Genomic DNA, 17,695 nt, shown 5'->3' on the forward strand with positions numbered 1-17,695 from the left:
GCTGTGGAAGTAGGGTTGCAAAATTCCGGTATCTTTCCCCAAAATTGCCAGATTTTCCAGAAATCCCAGTTGGAAGATTCCCAGATTCAGGAAGGAATAAGCAGGAAATCCAGAATCCTCCAATGAGGATTTCTGGCAAACCTGCCAATTTTGGGGAAAGTTACCGGAATTTTGCAACGCTATTTGTAAGCCTTAATGCAAGTTCCCTACTCACCTGTTGCTGGCTTCAAACGATTGTCTACCAGAAGATCCAGTTACCATAGCTACCATACCACATAAAGAAACGTAGAATAATTTCCATACATACAAAGCAGTGTCTGCCAACTGCCATGAAACACCTGAACATAGGCAATCATGTGGGTTTAGCTTTGAACTGGGTTGTACCATGAAATGGGTTGTACCGTGAAAAACGATGGCTTATCTACACCTAGACCTCCAGTAAGAAAATGAGACACAAGATACCAGGGCATACGCCCGAATGAATACACAATCAACGTACAGGAAGTTACCATCCATTTAATCATGTACTTCATCTTATAGCAAGATGTTCTTTATCACAAAACAATTCTACATTTCTATTTGTGTTCCTATTAACGAGGAAATCTAAAACGTGTATTTGTGTTTGTAACAACAAGACTTGGTCTATGTGGTTTTCCTACAGTGTATAGAAGACGTATGTGTATTCTAAAGGCTATAGAAGGTAGGTTTCATAGTTTAGGTAGCCTACCAACCTGAAGGCGTAGAACACTGGAAAACAAACAAACGGTAGGTGGACTTGAGTACACAACCACCAGACATTTGACATGTTCACTTCCCTGCACCAGAAAGTAAGACACTTGGGCTGCGTTTACACACGCAGAAGATCTGATCTGATCGCTCAAAAGACGAATCGGTGGCAAAATATCAGAATTGGGCTACCAGTGTAAACACAGCCATACAAACACTAAGTAAGTAAGACCCTAATCCCTTAAAGCGTCAATTTGCCGTTTAGTTTTTTGCTTCACATATTCACCTTTCAAATAAGTCAAATCATTTTTTCATGACAACATTTCTCTAGATACCCTACAACAGATACATTGAATACAAGAGGTCCATAGGGGTGAATACTAATTGCCAAATGTGCATATAATTGAAATTTACGTGCAAATCGCCCATTGACATCAATGCTTGATTTTTACACAAAAGTCTGAGATGGACACACAGATTTCTAGTTAGAATTCAGCCCATAGTAAACATTCTTCTCATTAGACTTTGTTCACCACAGAAAAGCTACGAGAGGAGGGAAAGAGAGAGAGAGATCAATGAAAATACCAGTTAAACACTGACTTCCTTTGAAATTGCAAAGAAGAATGGGTTTCATCTTTGTTGCCTGTCACATCCTATGCCCTTGCAGTGGAATTTGTTCTCAAGCCAAGACACATTATGGTGGTTACATTGTACGATATCGCTGAGAATTGATTTAATACCAAACAAAACTATACACAGAAACAGAAATAGACGCACAAACATTGTGATAGCTTACTTAAGTGTTTAGAGTACTGCTTCCTCTGTTGTGTTTTAAGACTCAGGCCGATCAGGGAGAACCAGGGCCGTACTATTTCTGGGCTGAGGCGAGGGTGTCCATCTCTGGCCCTCTAAGGTACTGGCTGCAGTTTGGGTCTCCCCTCACGGTCGGTGCTGATGGGATGGGCCGACCGGTGTGTGGGTTGACGCACCAGCACTCCCCCCTCTGGCCGTGCAGAGACATCTTACACTGAAACACAGAATGAACATGTGTTTGTGTGTGTGTCTGTGTGTGTGTGGATGCTCCTGGGCCATGGAGTAAGAGTGAGTAGTCACCTGTTCTGTTTGAGGTTATACTGCCCCCTCTTGTCACAGTTGGGGATGTGCAGGGTGTAGCCACCAGTTTGAGGTTATACTGCCCCCTCTGTCACAGTTGGAGATGTGTAGGGTGTAGTCACCTGTTTGAGGTTATACTGCCCCCTCTGTCACAGTTGGGGATGTGCAGGGTGTAGTCACCTGTTTGAGGTTATACTGCCCCCTCTGTCACAGTTGGGGATGTGCAGGGTGTAGTCACCTGTTTGAGGTTATACTGCCTCCTCTTGTCACAGTTGGGGATGTGCAGGGTGTAGCCACCTGTTTGAGGTTACACTGCCCCCTCTGTCACATTTGGGGATGTGCAGGGTGTAGTCACCTCTTTGAGGTTATACTGCCCCCTCTTGTCACAGTTGGGGATGTGCAGAGTGTAGTCACCTGTTCGAGGTTATACTGCCCCCTCTTGTCACAGTTGGGGATGTGCAGGGTGTAGTCACCTGTTTGAGGTTATACTGCCCCCTCTTGTCACAGTTGGGGATGTGCAGGACATACAGGTCTTCCAGTGGGCCTCGGTTATCTCTGAAGGGCATCTTAGATATCCTCTCCAGCACCTGGTCCAGCTCCTGCTGACACTGAATCTACAGTACACAACAGGCAACACCAGTCACATGATTAATAGCCTGGGAAATCTCAGACATTGGAGCAACAGGCAACACCATTCACATGATTAATAGCCTGGGAAATCTCAGACCTTGAAGCAACAGGCAACACCATTCACATGATTAATAGTCTCTGACTATTACACTGGGGCCGAGCTCCCTGCCATCCAGGACCTCTATACCAGGCGGTGTCAGAGGAAGGCTCTAAAAACTGTCAGACTCCAGCCACCCAACTCATAGACTGTTCTCTCTGCTACGCACGGCAAGAAAACCGATGCACCAAGTCTGGAACCAACAGGACTCTGAACTTCTACCCCCAAGCCATGAGACTGCAAAATAATTATTTGAATAGTTAACCAAATAGCTACCCGGCATTGACCTTTTTTGCACTAACATTTTTGACTTATCACATACGCTGCTGCTACTGTTGACTATCTGTTAGCTTCATTCTAACTATATGTACATATCTACCTCAATTCCCGGGCAGGGTGCTCTTCAGAATATATTACGAGTTTGGTTTGGACGGGCTTAAAAAGCAGACAGGATTTCTGCTCGTGAAAAACAACGTTGAAAACTTGTAACGCTAATGTTAGCTGTCATGGCACAAGCAAACAACTTACTTGCCATATACACTCATTGAAAATATCTAGCTAAAATACAGATTTTTGTGTCCGGTGGTAGGCTAATGTTTTTGTCAGGACATGAACGGAAAGGCTCTGGACTGATTTCCTGCTCGAGTCCCATTTCCGCCTCTTGTCCCAACCGATGCTGGTACTGTCAGCAGACATGTGTGCTGGAACATTGGATACATAGTGGGAGGCAAACCTTCGACCTAGGGAGACTACATGATTAATGACCCAGCAATACCTTCAGACCACTGTTTGAGAAAAGAAAGAAAACATTCTCCAAAATCATCTACAAAGGTTAAGAGCTGGATTCTCTGAGGAATAATAATCCACAGGAAATGAAATGAAAGCACTACCAAAATATAGAATACAATTATTAATTCACATGAAAATTAATGTTTCCCTCACAGGTATAACTGAGAGTAAATTATATTTGCATGACTAATTCTATTCATGGATTATTGCCAAAGCACCTGATCGCCTAGATGTTATGGCTTCATCAATAGTAAAACGATTGGAATGTTCATTTCTTTGCACTTACAGTCTCTCCTGATGGGTTTTGATGTGTTGCCAAGACTCGCTAATATCCGGGGCAAATGGTTCTATTTTAAACTTGGCATCCGTGAAATGCCAAAATCATTATCCTCAAGGAAAATCACTCAATGTGGGAAAATAAGTACTGGTACTAGTTTATAATAACATCTTGAAATAAAGCATTTATAATAGTTTAGTAAACCGTTTATTCAGGTACTGCTGGAATGTCTACCAATGGCATGTCCATCTTTTTGTGAGAAATTCCACCGGTCACTCAGAACATTTACGAAGCATTTATAAAGTATAAACAGCGCTCACTTTAAATGAGGTCACGCAAGAACACTTAACTAATGATTAGTAGATGGTTTATAAGGACCGATATTAAACATCTTATGAACGATCGTGTTAATTATTTTGACATAGTTATTCATAAATATAAATATAAATATGTGAATTCCTGTCTTACTAACATTTACATATGTGGGTGTAATGATGAATAAACTATTTATTAATCCATTATAGATGCTTTGTTCCGAGGTGTTATTATAAAGTACTACCAAAGTATTTTCCTAGGTCGGTCTACAACAGGACGCCAGGCCCGACTTCAAGGAAACAATACAGTTTTCAACAGGAGGGTCTTGTACTGTCATGTGTGAAACATTTACACCTTCCCCATGGTCACGTTCAGTACGCTTCAAATGGGGGCAAACGTTGTCAAACGGAGGGCTCTCTTGTCCAATAGAAATGCTTATCTACATTTTCCGATTGAAAAAGCTGACCTTAACTGTCCAAATTGGCAGTAAGACATTGTTAGCTGCTGGACACCATCATGTCTGCTCCAGAAGATGGCAGCAGTGCACTAGGTTCTGTTAAGACTGACTCCTTCCTAAAGGGACATGGACACTGCTAATCATGATCCCAGGTTCACTAACTGTTTACTAACAGATGCGACCCACTATTGGTCTAACTAATGGTTTACCAAGGCAGCGTCTCAAGTGGCACCCTATTCCCTTAATATGGGCCCTGGTTAAAAGTAGTGCCTTATATAGGGAATAGGGTGCTATTTGTGATGTAGCCTAACTGTTTACTACTAGGTGTTTACTAACCTGCTTGCCACGGGGAGTTTTGGGGTCCTCCGGCTTGTTACTCTTCATCTTGGTCTTCATCTCTTGTCGGTGCTGGCGCATAGCGTTCTCCTTGGGCCCCAGCCATGGGTTGTCCTTAGTGGCCTGCCTCACTGGGGGGATCTCTGTCAGGCTCGTGTCCAGGAGGTCCACCACCTCCCCTGAGGGACAGACATGCACGCAGACACAGATGCATGCACAGACTCACACACATGCACATACGCACACACACACACACGCATACACACATGCACACACACACACACACACACACACACACACACACACACACACACACACACACGCACACACACACACGCACACACACACACACACACACACACACACACACACACACACACACACACACACACACACACACACACACACACACACACACACACACACAAACATACATACAAACACAGTCAAAACAGCTCTATGGAAATCAGTTCCATTAAATCAATTGATCGTTCATTACAACACTGTCATAACATTGTTGTTATATTGTCATTACATCACAGAAAAGCTCAACCATGTGAATGATTAAGTATACTGCACCTTCCTTCATGAAATGAGAAATGATAGGGCCAGCAGGTTGGCTTTAGTACATTTGGCAATGACATGCATGGTGAATTTTTCAGCGGAAATAGATACATCTTTAAAGGTGCAATATTTTGGACCTTTTTCAAAAATATTGTGAAATATTATTATTTGTTTATTTTTTCCATTTTAACTTCCAAGAATGAGAACCAATAGTGAACATCTGATTCTGTCTGTGTACACTCCAGGTTTATTGGCCACTGAAGAGCTGAAGACATAAGACTTTTCTGTTAACTCTGGGGCACCTTCACTTGCTATGACTAGTGTCCTCCTCACCTCCAATGTCAAGGCATGTCATGAAAGGGCACTAGCTCTTTTTCATGTTCGACTGATTAGAACGAAAGCTTGAACAGCAACCACCCAGAACTAACACACCACACTATCTGGGGAAGGGAGGTAGAAGTCCTCAGATGTTTGACCAGATAACGTGTGGTTAAACATCAACCAAACAATGCAGGGGGCCTGGCCCTGCGAGTCCACTAGCTGTCCATGCTATTCCTGACAACAGACAGAGCGGTGGCTGAGGGCCCACTAGCAGCTCTCCCAGGGCTCTGGGACCGTCAAAATGGAAGAATAACAGAAACGGCAGGGGGGAGGAAACAGTTGGCTGGACCTTGTTTTGAGGAAATCTTAGATGAATAAACTTTCAGAGTAATGCATTGTTTACAAACTCTCTGTACTGTCAGGCTGTCCAGTGACATACCACTATTAACGACAGAAGGGGTTATAAGTTATAAGTTATAAATAAGATATAACAGGGTTGGCCAGCCCTTAAGTGAAGTGTATTCTACACCAAGGAAGGAGCAAGGGGGTCCCTCTGACGTTTACAATCCAGTAGATATATAATATGTAATACCTACATGTTTCAAACAGACCACCATAGTCCCTGTGCCTAAGATAGCGAAGGTAACCTGCCTAAAAGATTACTGCCCTGTAGCACTCACGTCGGTAGCCATGAAGTGCTTTGAAAGGCTGGTCATGGCTCACATCAACACCATCATGCCAGAAACCCTAGATGACTCCAATTTGCATACCACTTCAACAGATCCACAGATGATGCAATCTTAATCGCACTCCACACTTCCTTTCCCACCTGGACAAAAGGAACACCTATGTCAGCGCTCAACACCATAGTGCCCACAAAGCTCATCACTAAGACAAGGACCCTGGGACTAATCACCTCCCTCTGCAACTGGATCCTGGACTTTCTGGCGGGCCGCCCCCAGGTGGTAAGGGTAGGCAACAACACATCTGCCACGCTGATCCTCAACACTGGGGCCCCTCAGGGGTGCATGCTTAGTCCCCTCCTGTACTCCCTGTTCACCCACGACTGTGTGGTCAAGCACGAATTTAACACAATCATTAAGTTTGCTGACGACACAACAGTGACAGATCTAACTTCAGCTCTCCTCCTGAGAGGATCAGATCTAAACATCTAACTTCATCTCTCCTCATGAAACTATCAGATCTAAACATCTAACTTCATCTCTCCTCATGAAACTATCAGATCTAACTTCATCTCTCCTCATGAAACTATCAGATCTAACTTCAGCTCTCCTCATGAAACTATCAGATCTAACTTCAGCTCTCCTTATAAAACTATCAGATCTAACTTCAGCTCTCCTCATGAAACTATCAGATCTAACTTCAGCTGTCTTCATGAAACTATCAGATCTAACTTCAGCTCTCCTCATGAAACAATCAGATCTAACTTCATCTGTCCTCAAGAAACTATCGGATCTAACTTCAGCTCTCCTCATGAAACTATCAGATCTAAATATCTAACTTCAGCTCTCCTCATGAATCCATCAGATCTAACTTCAGCTCTCCTCATGAAACTCTTTGTGCTCTCAGTGTCCTTTGCAGAACAGAGGGCAGAAGTCAACTGGAATCAGGTGTGAGACATGCACAAAAACACACACACACACACACACACACACACACACACACACACACACACACACACACACACACACACACACACACACACACACACACACACACACACACTTATACATCCCTAAACACACACACACAGACACACACAAATTAAGTTGTTTTCATATATTAGATAATCCCAACTGTCTCCAACTGTAATATACTGATTCCAGCTTCATGGAGGAAACCTGAGAAGGTCTGAGTCTATTAAATACCAAACACACACACACACACACACACACACAGAGAGACACACAGAGACACACAGAGACACACACGGACAGGGTCAGGACCCCACTCTAAGGGGGCCCCGTTCCTGCAGTACACTCTGTTCCACCGATCCACAGAGGTGGGCCTGGGCTTTGCAACGTCAACAGAGCTGCAGCTCCATTGTTTTTACTTTGTTCTTCGGTCCACTGCTTGAATTAATACAGCAGACAAAAGGGATGAGTGGCTTCCTTGCTTTTTTAATAGCTGAAGTTTGTCAAATTCCCAGAACAGCACAAAGGAGAGAAGGTTCATGTCTGACAGTCTAGACTCTAGTCAACTGAGCAGATGGCCCATGGATGGAGAAGGGGAGACTGGATAGGTCAAACCAACACACATTCATGGTTCAAATGATCCCTTTAATTATCCCCTTTAATCTCAATGTGACTTATTGTGTAATAAATTAATATTACCTCACTCTAGGGCCAGCATAGTGATAATGATACTGTATTTCCCCGTGTTTATGTTTACGTATCACCTTCACAACTGACTGTACAGTCGTGGCCAAAGGTTTTTAGAATGACACAAATATACATTTTCACAAAGTCTGCTGCATCAGATTGTATGATGGCAATTTGCATATACTCCAGAATGTTATCAGATTAATTACATTATTTCCAAAGTCCCTCTTTGCCATGCCAATGAACTGAATCCCCCAAAAACATTTCCACTGCATTTCAGCCCTGCCACAAAAGGAACAGCTGACATCATGTCAGTAATTCTCTCGTTAACACAGGTGTGAGTGTTGACAAGGACAAGGCTGGAGATCACTTTGTCATGCTGATGGAGTTCGAATAACAGACTGGAAGCTTCAAAAGGTGCTTGGAATCATTGTTCTTCCTCTGTCAACCATGGTTACCTTCAAGGAAACACGTGCCGTCATCATTGCTTTGCACAAAAAGGGCTTCACAGGCAAGGATATTGCTGCCAGTAAGATTACACCTAAATCAACCATTTATCGGATCATCAAGAACCTCAAGAAAAGAAAGTCCAGTAAGCACCAGGACGGCCTCCTAAAGTTGATTCAGCTGAGGGATCGGGGCACCAGCAGGACCGCCTCCTAAAGTTGATTCAGCTGAGGGATCGGGGCACCAGCAGGACCGCCTCCTAAAGTTGATTCAGCTGAGGGATCGGGGCACCACCAGGACCACCTCCTAAAGTTGATTCAGCTGAGGGATCGGGGCACCACCAGGACCGCCTCCTATAGTTGATTCAGCTGAGGGATCGGGGCACCACCAGGACCGCCTCCTAAAGTGGATTCAGCTGAGGGATCGGGGCACCACCAGGACCGCCTCCTAAAGTTGATTCAGCTGAGGGATCGGGGCACCAGCAGGACCGCCTCCTAAAGTTGATTCAGCTGAGGGATCGGGGCACCACCAGGACCGCCTCCTAAAGTTGATTCAGCTGAGGGATCGGGGCACCACCAGGACCGTCTCCTAAAGTTGATTCAGCTGAGGGATCGGGGCACCACCAGGACCGCCTCCTAAAGTTGATTCAGCTGAGGGATCGGGGCACCACCAGGACCGCCTCCTAAAGTTGATTCAGCTGAGGGATCGGGGCACCACCAGGACCGCCTCCTAAAGTTGATTCAGCTGAGGGATCGGGGCACCACCAGGACCGTCTCCTAAAGTTGATTCAGCTGAGGGATCGGGGCACCACCAGGACCGCCTCCTAAAGTTGATTCAGCTGAGGGATCGGGGCACCACCAGGACCGCCTCCTAAAGTTGATTCAGCTGTGGGATCAGGGCACCACCAGGACCGCCTCCTAAAGTTGATTCAGCTGAGGGATCGGGGCACCAGCAGGACAGAGTTTTCTCAGGAATGGCAGCAGGGAGGTGTGAGTGCATCTGCACGCACAGTGAGGCGAAGACTTTTGGAGGATGGCCTGGTGTCAGGAAGGGCAGCAAAGAAGCCACTTCTCTCCAGGAAAAACATCAGGGACAGACTGATATTCTGCAAAAGGTACAGGGATTGGACTGCTGAGGATTGGGGTGAAGTCATTTTCTCTGATGAATCCCCTTTCTGATTGTTTGGGGCATCCGGAAAAAAGCTTGTCAGGAGAAGACAAGGTGAGCGCTACCATCAGTCCTGTGTCATGACAACAGTAAAGCATCCTGAGACCATTCATGTGTGGGGTTGCTTCTCAGCCAAGGGAGTGGGCTCACTCACAATATTGCCTAAGAACACAGCCATGAATAAAGAATGGTACCAACACATCCTCCGAGAGCAACTTCTTCCAACCATCCAGGAACAGTTTAGTGACGAACAATGCCTTTTCCAGCATGATGGAGCACCTTGCCATAATGTTTGTGTCATTCTCAAAACCTTTGGCCACGACTGTACAGTAAAGCACTTTGGGGAGCTGTAGTTAAAAAGAGCCAGCTCCATAACTGCTTTCCATTATCCTTTACAAGGCCTGCTAGGACTCTCCTCCTAGAATCACACAGTCAGCACAGAGCAAGTGTGATAACTAAGTTGCTTGGGGAACAAAACTTTGATATTTTGGGTCCATGGCCAGGAAACTCCCCAGACCTTAATCCCATTGAGAACTTGTGGTCAATCCTCAAGAGGCGGGTGGACAAACAAAAACCCACAAATTCAAAAACCCACAAACTCCAAGCATTGATTATGCAAGAATGGGCTGCCATCAGTCAGGATGTGGCCCAGACGTTAATTGACAGCATGCAGAGGTCTTGAAAAAGAAGGGTCAACAATGCAAATATTGACTCTTTGCATCAACTTAATGTAATTGTCAATAAAAGCCGTTGAAACGTATGAAATGCTTGTAATTATACTTCAGTATTCCATAGTAACATCTGACAGAAATATCTAAAGACACTGATGCAGCAAACTTTGTGAAAGTTAATATTTGTGTCATTCTCAAAACTTTTGGCCACGACTGTACAGTAAAGCACTTTGGGGAGCTGTAGTTAAAAAGAGCCAGCTCCATAACTGCTTTCCATTATCCTTTACAAGGCCTGCTAGGACTCTCCTCCTAGAATCACACAGTCAGCACAGAGCAAGTGTGTTTACCTCACAGCCAGGCTATCTGGCCTGAGAGGCTCCTCCACAGCGTGAAGCTAGCTGGGGCTGGGCAGGTCCTGACACGTAGACACTGGCTGCACCCAGCCAGGCATCTATCCACCCCTGAACTGACTGACTGCAGGCTAAACCTGGGACTCTGGATGCGTCCCAAACAACACTGTATCCCTATGTGACTCTGGTTTAAAGTAGTGCACTATTTGGGAAAAGGGAATATTTTGCCATTTGGGACACACACACCTGGCTCAGGAGGACAGAGAGACAAGGAGACAGAGGCAAGCCAGAGCCCATCAAACCTGCAGGGCAGCACGGACAATTACAGCACACACATACAGAGAATAGAGAGAGAGGGGAGAGAGATGGTGCCCATCTTTCCCATTCCTTTGGGATTGAGGCTTGTAGATGTGACCTTGACATTAGACCACTTTTGAGGTCTGAAAAGTCCAGATTAACTTTGAAGAGTGAACATATCCATATCTCCTTTATTAACAGAGACGATAGGACACCAGATTAGGGTTGCATTTCCGGGACTTTCAATAAATTCTCTGGTTTGCCCGAAATCCCGGTTGGAGGCTCCCCCGGAGTCAGGGGGGAATAATCAGGATATCCAGAATCCTCCAACCAGGATTTCTGGAAAACCAGGGAATTTATTGAAAGATGAAAATGAATTTTGCAACCCTACACCAGACCCTACACCAGATCCAAGTCATGGCACCAATGTAACAAGTCAACTGGCCTTGATACACAAACCACCAGGATCAATTCCTAAGACAGGAGCTCTGCCTGCAGCCATCGGGCTAGCCATGAACAGATCTTGGGTGATTGCAGCAGCCAAATGCATTGGCCTCCTTCTGTACACACATACCCAGCACTTAAATCTCCTTCAACTCCATTATCTTCGGTGAGGAAACATCAAACCATCTGTCGAAGCCAGCCCTATCCCCTGCAAAGCCCTTTCACAGGTCCCCTTCCAACCCCACTCAGCTCAGTAACATTTCAGACATAGCTTGTGTTTTCTCCAAGCACCGAGGAGAGAGAGGGAGGGAGGGAGGGAGGGAGTGGAAGGAGGGAGGGAGCCAGCGAGAGAAAGAAAGAAAGGGAGAGAGAGAGAGAGAGAGAGAGAGAGAGAGAGAGAGAGAGAGAGAGAGAGAAAAAGAAAGGGGGAGAGAGGGAGAGAGAGAGAGAGAGAAAGAAAGAAAGGGGGAGAGAGAGAGAGAGAGAGAGAGAGAGAGAGAGAGAGAGAGAGAGAGAGAAAGAATGAAAGGGAGAGGGAGAGAAAAACAGAGTGAGAGAGAAAGAGAAAGGGAGCAGGTTTATTCTGGAACGAGTCTGAGGCACGCTGAGATTCTTAGCATGGCTTCGGGTGAAGTTGCAGCCCCAGGGGTGGATGGCAGTGATGCCTGTGTTTTAGAGAAGCAGGAGGGATTATCAGGGGCTATTTCGGGCCTGCGGGCACCGTCTAGAGGGCTGGGCACCCCGGCAGTGGGCCCATGCAGGTACAGAATACCCCTCGTTAGGGAGCCGTGTTATTCCACCGCCCAGTTGCAGCCAGATGGTCAGGATCTGTTTTCCTTGTAAAGCTTTGAGGTTTTTTTGTTGGTCTTTTATGGGTGGGGTTGTGTGTGGGGTTGTGGGTGGGGTAACCCTCCCTCTGTTGGATAAGTGACAGCCCAACGATGTGATCCTGATGGGAGGATGAGTGATGAACCTTGGTGTGTCTCAAATAGCACCCTATTAAGTTAACCTTTATTTTAGCAGGGTCTCTTTTGCAAAGGAGTGTACTACTTTTGACCAGGGCCCATTATAGGGAACCCTTTGGGACGCTACCCTTCTCTTAAATATATATTTTTAATAGTATGTTTTTGTATTCGCGTGATGTATTTTTGACTATGACGTGTCTTTACGTAATAATATGATATACTCTCCGTCTGCCTGTTGTGGAATCAATCTCGCCCCAACGTCTCTATTTACATCCTTCTCTGACGCGTCACAGTAAACCGACTGTAGCTGTACCACTTGATATTGACAATGAGGGGCTACTGTCTAGGCGTAGGCTGGTGGGCTAATAAAGATGCCCATCCACCACAGGGTTCAGGTAAGGAGGAGACACGGGGTGCACCACAGACACTGAGGAGGGTTTTCATATCACGTCTTCCATGGATGAAAGGCTACATGCCAGTCATGCATTAAGGCCTGTATAGCATGAGATGAGTAGCATGAAGGAATGCATATAGGGTGCTCTGCGATTCCCAGTGATCCAATCTTGGAGAATGCAGAACACGTTTTCCTTGGTTATAACATGTGTTCACATAATAACAGTAAGAAGTAAGCTTTATGCGACAACTCATTGCATTTGTGTGTATTACGTGTGTTCTGCCAGATGAGAAAGGTAACAGGTAACATACTGTGAATTCTGTCTGAAGTACATTATAAAACTGTATAACCCAGGTGTACATAATAGTACTGTGTAACCCAGGGTTACATAATAGTACTGTGTAACCCAGGTGTACATAAAAGTACTGTTTAACCCAGGTGTACATTATAGTACTGTGTAACCCAGGTGTACATAATAGTACTGTGTAACCCAGGTGTACATAATAGTACTGTATAATCCAGGTGCACATTATAGAACTGTATAACCCAGGTGTACATGATAGTACAGTGTAACTCAGGTGTACGTAATAGTACTGTGTAACCCAGGTGTACATTATAGTACTATGTAACCCAGGTGTACATTATATTACTGTGTAACCCAGGTGTACATACTAGTACAGTGTAACCAAGGTAAACATAACAGTACTGTGTAATCCATGTGTACATTATAGTACTGTGTAACCTATGTGTACATAATAGTACGGAGCTCCATGTATATTTGTGTAAATATATTAAATATTAATGTACATGATGAAATATTAGGTACGTACCTTTATGATTTATATTTACCTGATTGAGATATATTCATTTGTTAGTGTAATTCAGTTTCCCCCCCCCCCCCTCTTGCCCATTCATTGTATTGTGGTAAGTGTGTTAGGATAAAGGCAGGAAGTTGGGCCTTCGGGGGAGGAGTCCTTGCTAGACGTGGAGCGGTATAGTTCTTTGACCATACAGACATACAGACATGTTATGTATTTTCCATATCCAGTATTCTATGCTTTAAGTTGATTGGAGAATCATTTCTTTGTTAGATATAAGAAGAATACAACTTTTTGTTGCACCATTTCCCTGGATGTCATTGAATGTTTGGCCGTTTGGAAACCTTGAGTGTGGACTGTATGCGTACCAAACAACCCTGCTTCAGGCTTGGGCAGTGGCTATGGTAAAGAGGAAAGGAAGCCACTACATGTACATTATAGTACTGTGTAACCCAGGTGTACAGAATAGTACTGTGTAACTCAGGTGAATATAATAGTACTGTGTAACTCAGGTGAATATAATAGTACTGTGTAACCCAGGTGTACATAATAGTACTGTATAACCCAGGTAAACATAATAGTACTGTGTAATCCATGTGTACATAATAGTACTGCGTAACCCAGGTGTACATAATAGTACTGTGTAATCCATGTGTACATAATAGTACAGTGTAACCAAGGTGTAACCCATCCCTTACATGCCAGGCTGTGAATACATAGAAACAGTCAGAGTAGAAGAGAAACAGTTTGAGCAGAGAAATATAGGATGGCGTCATGGCAATTCACTGTACTGTAGGCTAGGACTGTGGCATCTGGCGGTAGCAAAGCAGACTGCAAGTAGCTATTTCAGGAAGAGTTCCACCATAGAAATAGTATTAGAACACCACTACCTAACTTCCTAAGACCCAACTTATCTCTGGCTACATGTGCAAGTGTAGGTTACTCCACGTGCATTTCTAGTGCTACTGTCTGTGGTGACCTGGCCCTAATCCATTTCAACTTTTCAGGAATCACAGGTTCTCCTTCATAATCTAATCTAATGTTACATTTGGCAGATGGGGACATTGACATTAGGTTTAGTAGAAATCACACCATACTGAACGAGCTTCAACAAACACTCCATGACTAGTTGACAGTGGTTGGGGTCAAAGTACAAAGTCCAAATTTCCAATCAATGTGGCATTATTTTACTTCTCTCTCCTCTCTCATATTATCCAATTCAATAGGAATGTTTTGGGATTTCTGTGTAAAACACAAGCTGGGAATGTTATTTCAGGGTATAATCAAGCATACAGTAAGTCTTACAGTATAGGCTTGCTTATACAGTGTATGTTATACAGGAATAATATTGATAGGTAAGGGAGTCTATTGGATTCCAGCAAGGGCCCAATAAGTCAACACATGGAGGTCAATAAGTCAAACTAGTCCAGTGTAGTTCTGGTTGTTGTTGGAGACTGATGGATGATACTACCTGCATACGTTTCTTTCATTTGTGATTAGGACATATAGCCCAAAGCCAAATATCGGCTTAGAGCATTTGCAGTTCAATTCGGTACATATTAAAGGCAAAATTACCTTGATAAAATGGTGTTATAAAAGTGTTATACCTGTGTAATAACAAATCATTCAAATAAATAGGCGTTTTAGAGCGGGTTAATTACAGTTTCAATGTTTCTATGAGCAAATGGACGCCAAAATCATTAGCTTAGACTGCTGCGAATTAAATAAATCACAATACGGTCCACGCTAAGGGCTGTAAACCATCCCAATGACAGAGCAATTACAGATTAACGCCTACTAATGATCATACTTCCCAAACGTCCTCTCTGTTCCATTATAACACTGTAAATGTATCAAGCTTGTTGAAACTGACCGCTAAGTTGCTCCGGGTGCTCCTGGCTCCCCGTGGGCTCGGTGACCACTTTGTGTCCGCACAGCCCCAGCCCCTGGACCAGCTGCTCGAGAGGCAGATCGGAGTCCGGCTTCGGGTAACACCGGAGTCCGCTGGAGCATCTCGGGGTGTACACGCCGCATAACTCGCCCTCGTGCCGGGCGCACACCGGGCAGCAACCGCAGCCCGGTTCGCGCACTATCTCTGCACAGGTCTCGGTGAGCTTCGGGCACGCAGCCTGACGTTCGGCGGTGCAACTCGGGCAACGGAAGACCATCTCAGCGAAAGAAGTTCCCACGAAAGCCACCGACAGCAGCAGCAAGCTGCAGCCTGAATACGATATCATCCTCGATGTGGAACGTCTTGTCATTTAGTGAGGCGATGGAACGCAACTCCAGGTAAAATAACTGTCCATGCGAACAGGTGAAGCCAGCGGATGGGTTGAGTTCTGCAGGGTCCTACCAACCGCAGATTAATTGACAGCTCGTCAGACCAGTGGTGCGTATGGAAGAGCAGCAGGCAAACCCCAACAGGCAATTTTGTGCTATGACGAAAATATTATATAGCCTCTCAAGTTTTCATGCACAACTATACATAAGACCAGTCTAATTTGTAATCAACTTACATTAGGGTACTCAGCCAGGTGTCTCTGGCCAACTGTTGATGAGGCCTGTATATAGATAGATTTGGTGATTTATTACAACAAGCAGAACTAACTGTCAGACAAACCCAAACACACATAGGATACACTGAAGTGATGCCCTATAAACGTTCTATTTAAAATGATTCTGATCAATGGAAACTAAGAATTGTAAGTTCTAGATACTATCCGCATTATAGGCTATGCAGCCTATTTGTAATAGTACTATTGTTGGAAATGTGCAAAAAATACACTGCACAATAGGGAAAGGCAAGAAGAGAATGTTCTATGTGGTAGTATCATGCAGCTCAATGGAGGAAAACGAGGCAGCATTCCCTTGGCTGGGCCTGAGACTGAGAGAGGCAATATTCCATACTGTAGCATGTTTATTTTTATCAGCATGCACCCTCTTCCAGAAAATAAACAAATAAACAAACATAAACAAAAAGCATTCCTTCCATGTCCATTGACACTTAATGAAAGCCCTGCCCAGACGCTGCATGCCATTCCCTACCTGGTGGGCGCTGTGTATGTTGCCTATTGATCAGCTGGGGCCAGGCGCTGAGGTGTCGTGCTTACATACCAAACAAGCTCCCATTAACCCGTCCAGTGAGTGCTGTGGTTGCCCGGGAGACTAATTGCTGTTTATTTAAGGGCACAGAAATAAACATTGCATATATACTGTAACCATACTCTCCAGCCAGGCAGGGAGTCACAGATATAAATGTGGATTATTTTGTTTTGTGGGTGCCCTCTGATTTCATGGTATTTCACCTATTTACGGTCGGCATCCCGGCTCGGCCTTGAGGGCGGACTCGAGGAGAAAGGGCCCTTCTGAAGGGGCCAGTATCTTGGGGGGCATCTGGATGATGCTGGGGGTGTTTGCGTAGAACCTCATATGTCATTTTATAAAAAGCAACATTGGGGAGGAGAAGCAGAGAAGGCCTGGTTTATAAACAAGGCCTGGGGCTAGAGTTTGCCCAGTGTCTGGGGACGGCCACCAGGTAATGGGGTAACATGCCACAGTATCTGGCCAGCGGTTATTGCAATGCCATTCCCATCAAGTTCAGCTACCTAAAATTCCCCCCAGAATTATTAAGTCAATATACACACTAGATAAAGTACAGGTCCACATTGATAGTGAGCGCTGGGTGAGATCTCCTCATGCAGTGAATGAATACATTATCTGTTTCTATGCATATGTAAAGAGCTATAGTTCATTTCAATATGTGTACGTAGGCATTTCACTGTTAGTCCACACCTGTTGTTAACGAAGCATGTGACGAATAACATTTGATTGATATGAAGTGAAACATTACAACACTGAGCAGAAATCCCTTTGATTAGAAAAGGGCATATTTCCGATATGGGCCTAGCACAGTTGGATGACCTGTTTATATTTGTATATATTAGAACAGCATCCTGGCTATACTGACTATAATGTATTAGAACAGTATCCTGGCTATAATGACTATAATGTATTAGAACAGTATCCTGGCTATAATGACTATAATGTATTAGAACAGTATCCTGGCTATAATGACTATAATGTATTAGAACAGTATCCTGGCTATAATGTATTAGAACAGTATCCTGACTATAATGACCATAATGTATTAGAACAGTATCCTGGCTATAATGATT

At 44.5% G+C, this 17,695-nt stretch overlaps 1 protein-coding gene across 2 annotated transcripts; it reads right to left on the bottom strand.

The window, feature by feature from the left end:
• Positions 1 to 498: 498 nt before the first annotated feature.
• LOC139412873 (insulin-like growth factor-binding protein 2-A) lies at positions 499 to 15,925 on the bottom strand. 2 transcript variants are annotated; one of them, XR_011634739.1, is made up of 5 exons: positions 15,394 to 15,925; positions 4,741 to 4,919; positions 2,313 to 2,453; positions 1,523 to 1,753; positions 499 to 1,269 (listed from the first exon to the last, which is right to left on the bottom strand). XR_011634739.1 is itself a non-coding variant. In XM_071159666.1 (4 exons), exons 1-4 carry the CDS (start codon positions 15,779 to 15,781, stop codon positions 1,595 to 1,597), a joined length of 867 nt encoding a protein of 288 aa, XP_071015767.1. In that variant the 5' UTR covers positions 15,782 to 15,925; the 3' UTR covers positions 1,276 to 1,594. The 2 variants fall into 2 exon arrangements, 1 of the variants encoding a protein (XP_071015767.1); XM_071159666.1 differs by lacking the exon at positions 499 to 1,269 and having other exon boundaries at positions 1,276 to 1,753.
• Positions 15,926 to 17,695: the final 1,770 nt, after the last annotated feature.

Source organism: Oncorhynchus clarkii, chromosome 7 (assembly GCF_045791955.1).
Source record: "Oncorhynchus clarkii lewisi isolate Uvic-CL-2024 chromosome 7, UVic_Ocla_1.0, whole genome shotgun sequence".
NCBI lineage: Eukaryota > Metazoa > Chordata > Actinopteri > Salmoniformes > Salmonidae > Oncorhynchus > Oncorhynchus clarkii.

Bases quoted from the DNA above. Each gene is read 5' to 3' on its own strand.
- LOC139412873 (XM_071159666.1), bottom strand. From the start codon at position 15,781: ATGACAAGACGTTCCACATCGAGGATGATATCGTATTCAGGCTGCAGC. The intron at 4,920-15,393 runs GTCAGTTTCAAC...TCTGTCCCTCAG, and splicing joins GCACCCGGAGCAACTTAGCG to GGGAGGTGGTGGACCTCCTG. The intron at 1,754-2,312 runs GTGACTACACCC...TCTGTGTTTCAG, and splicing joins GGCAGTATAACCTCAAACAG to TGTAAGATGTCTCTGCACGG.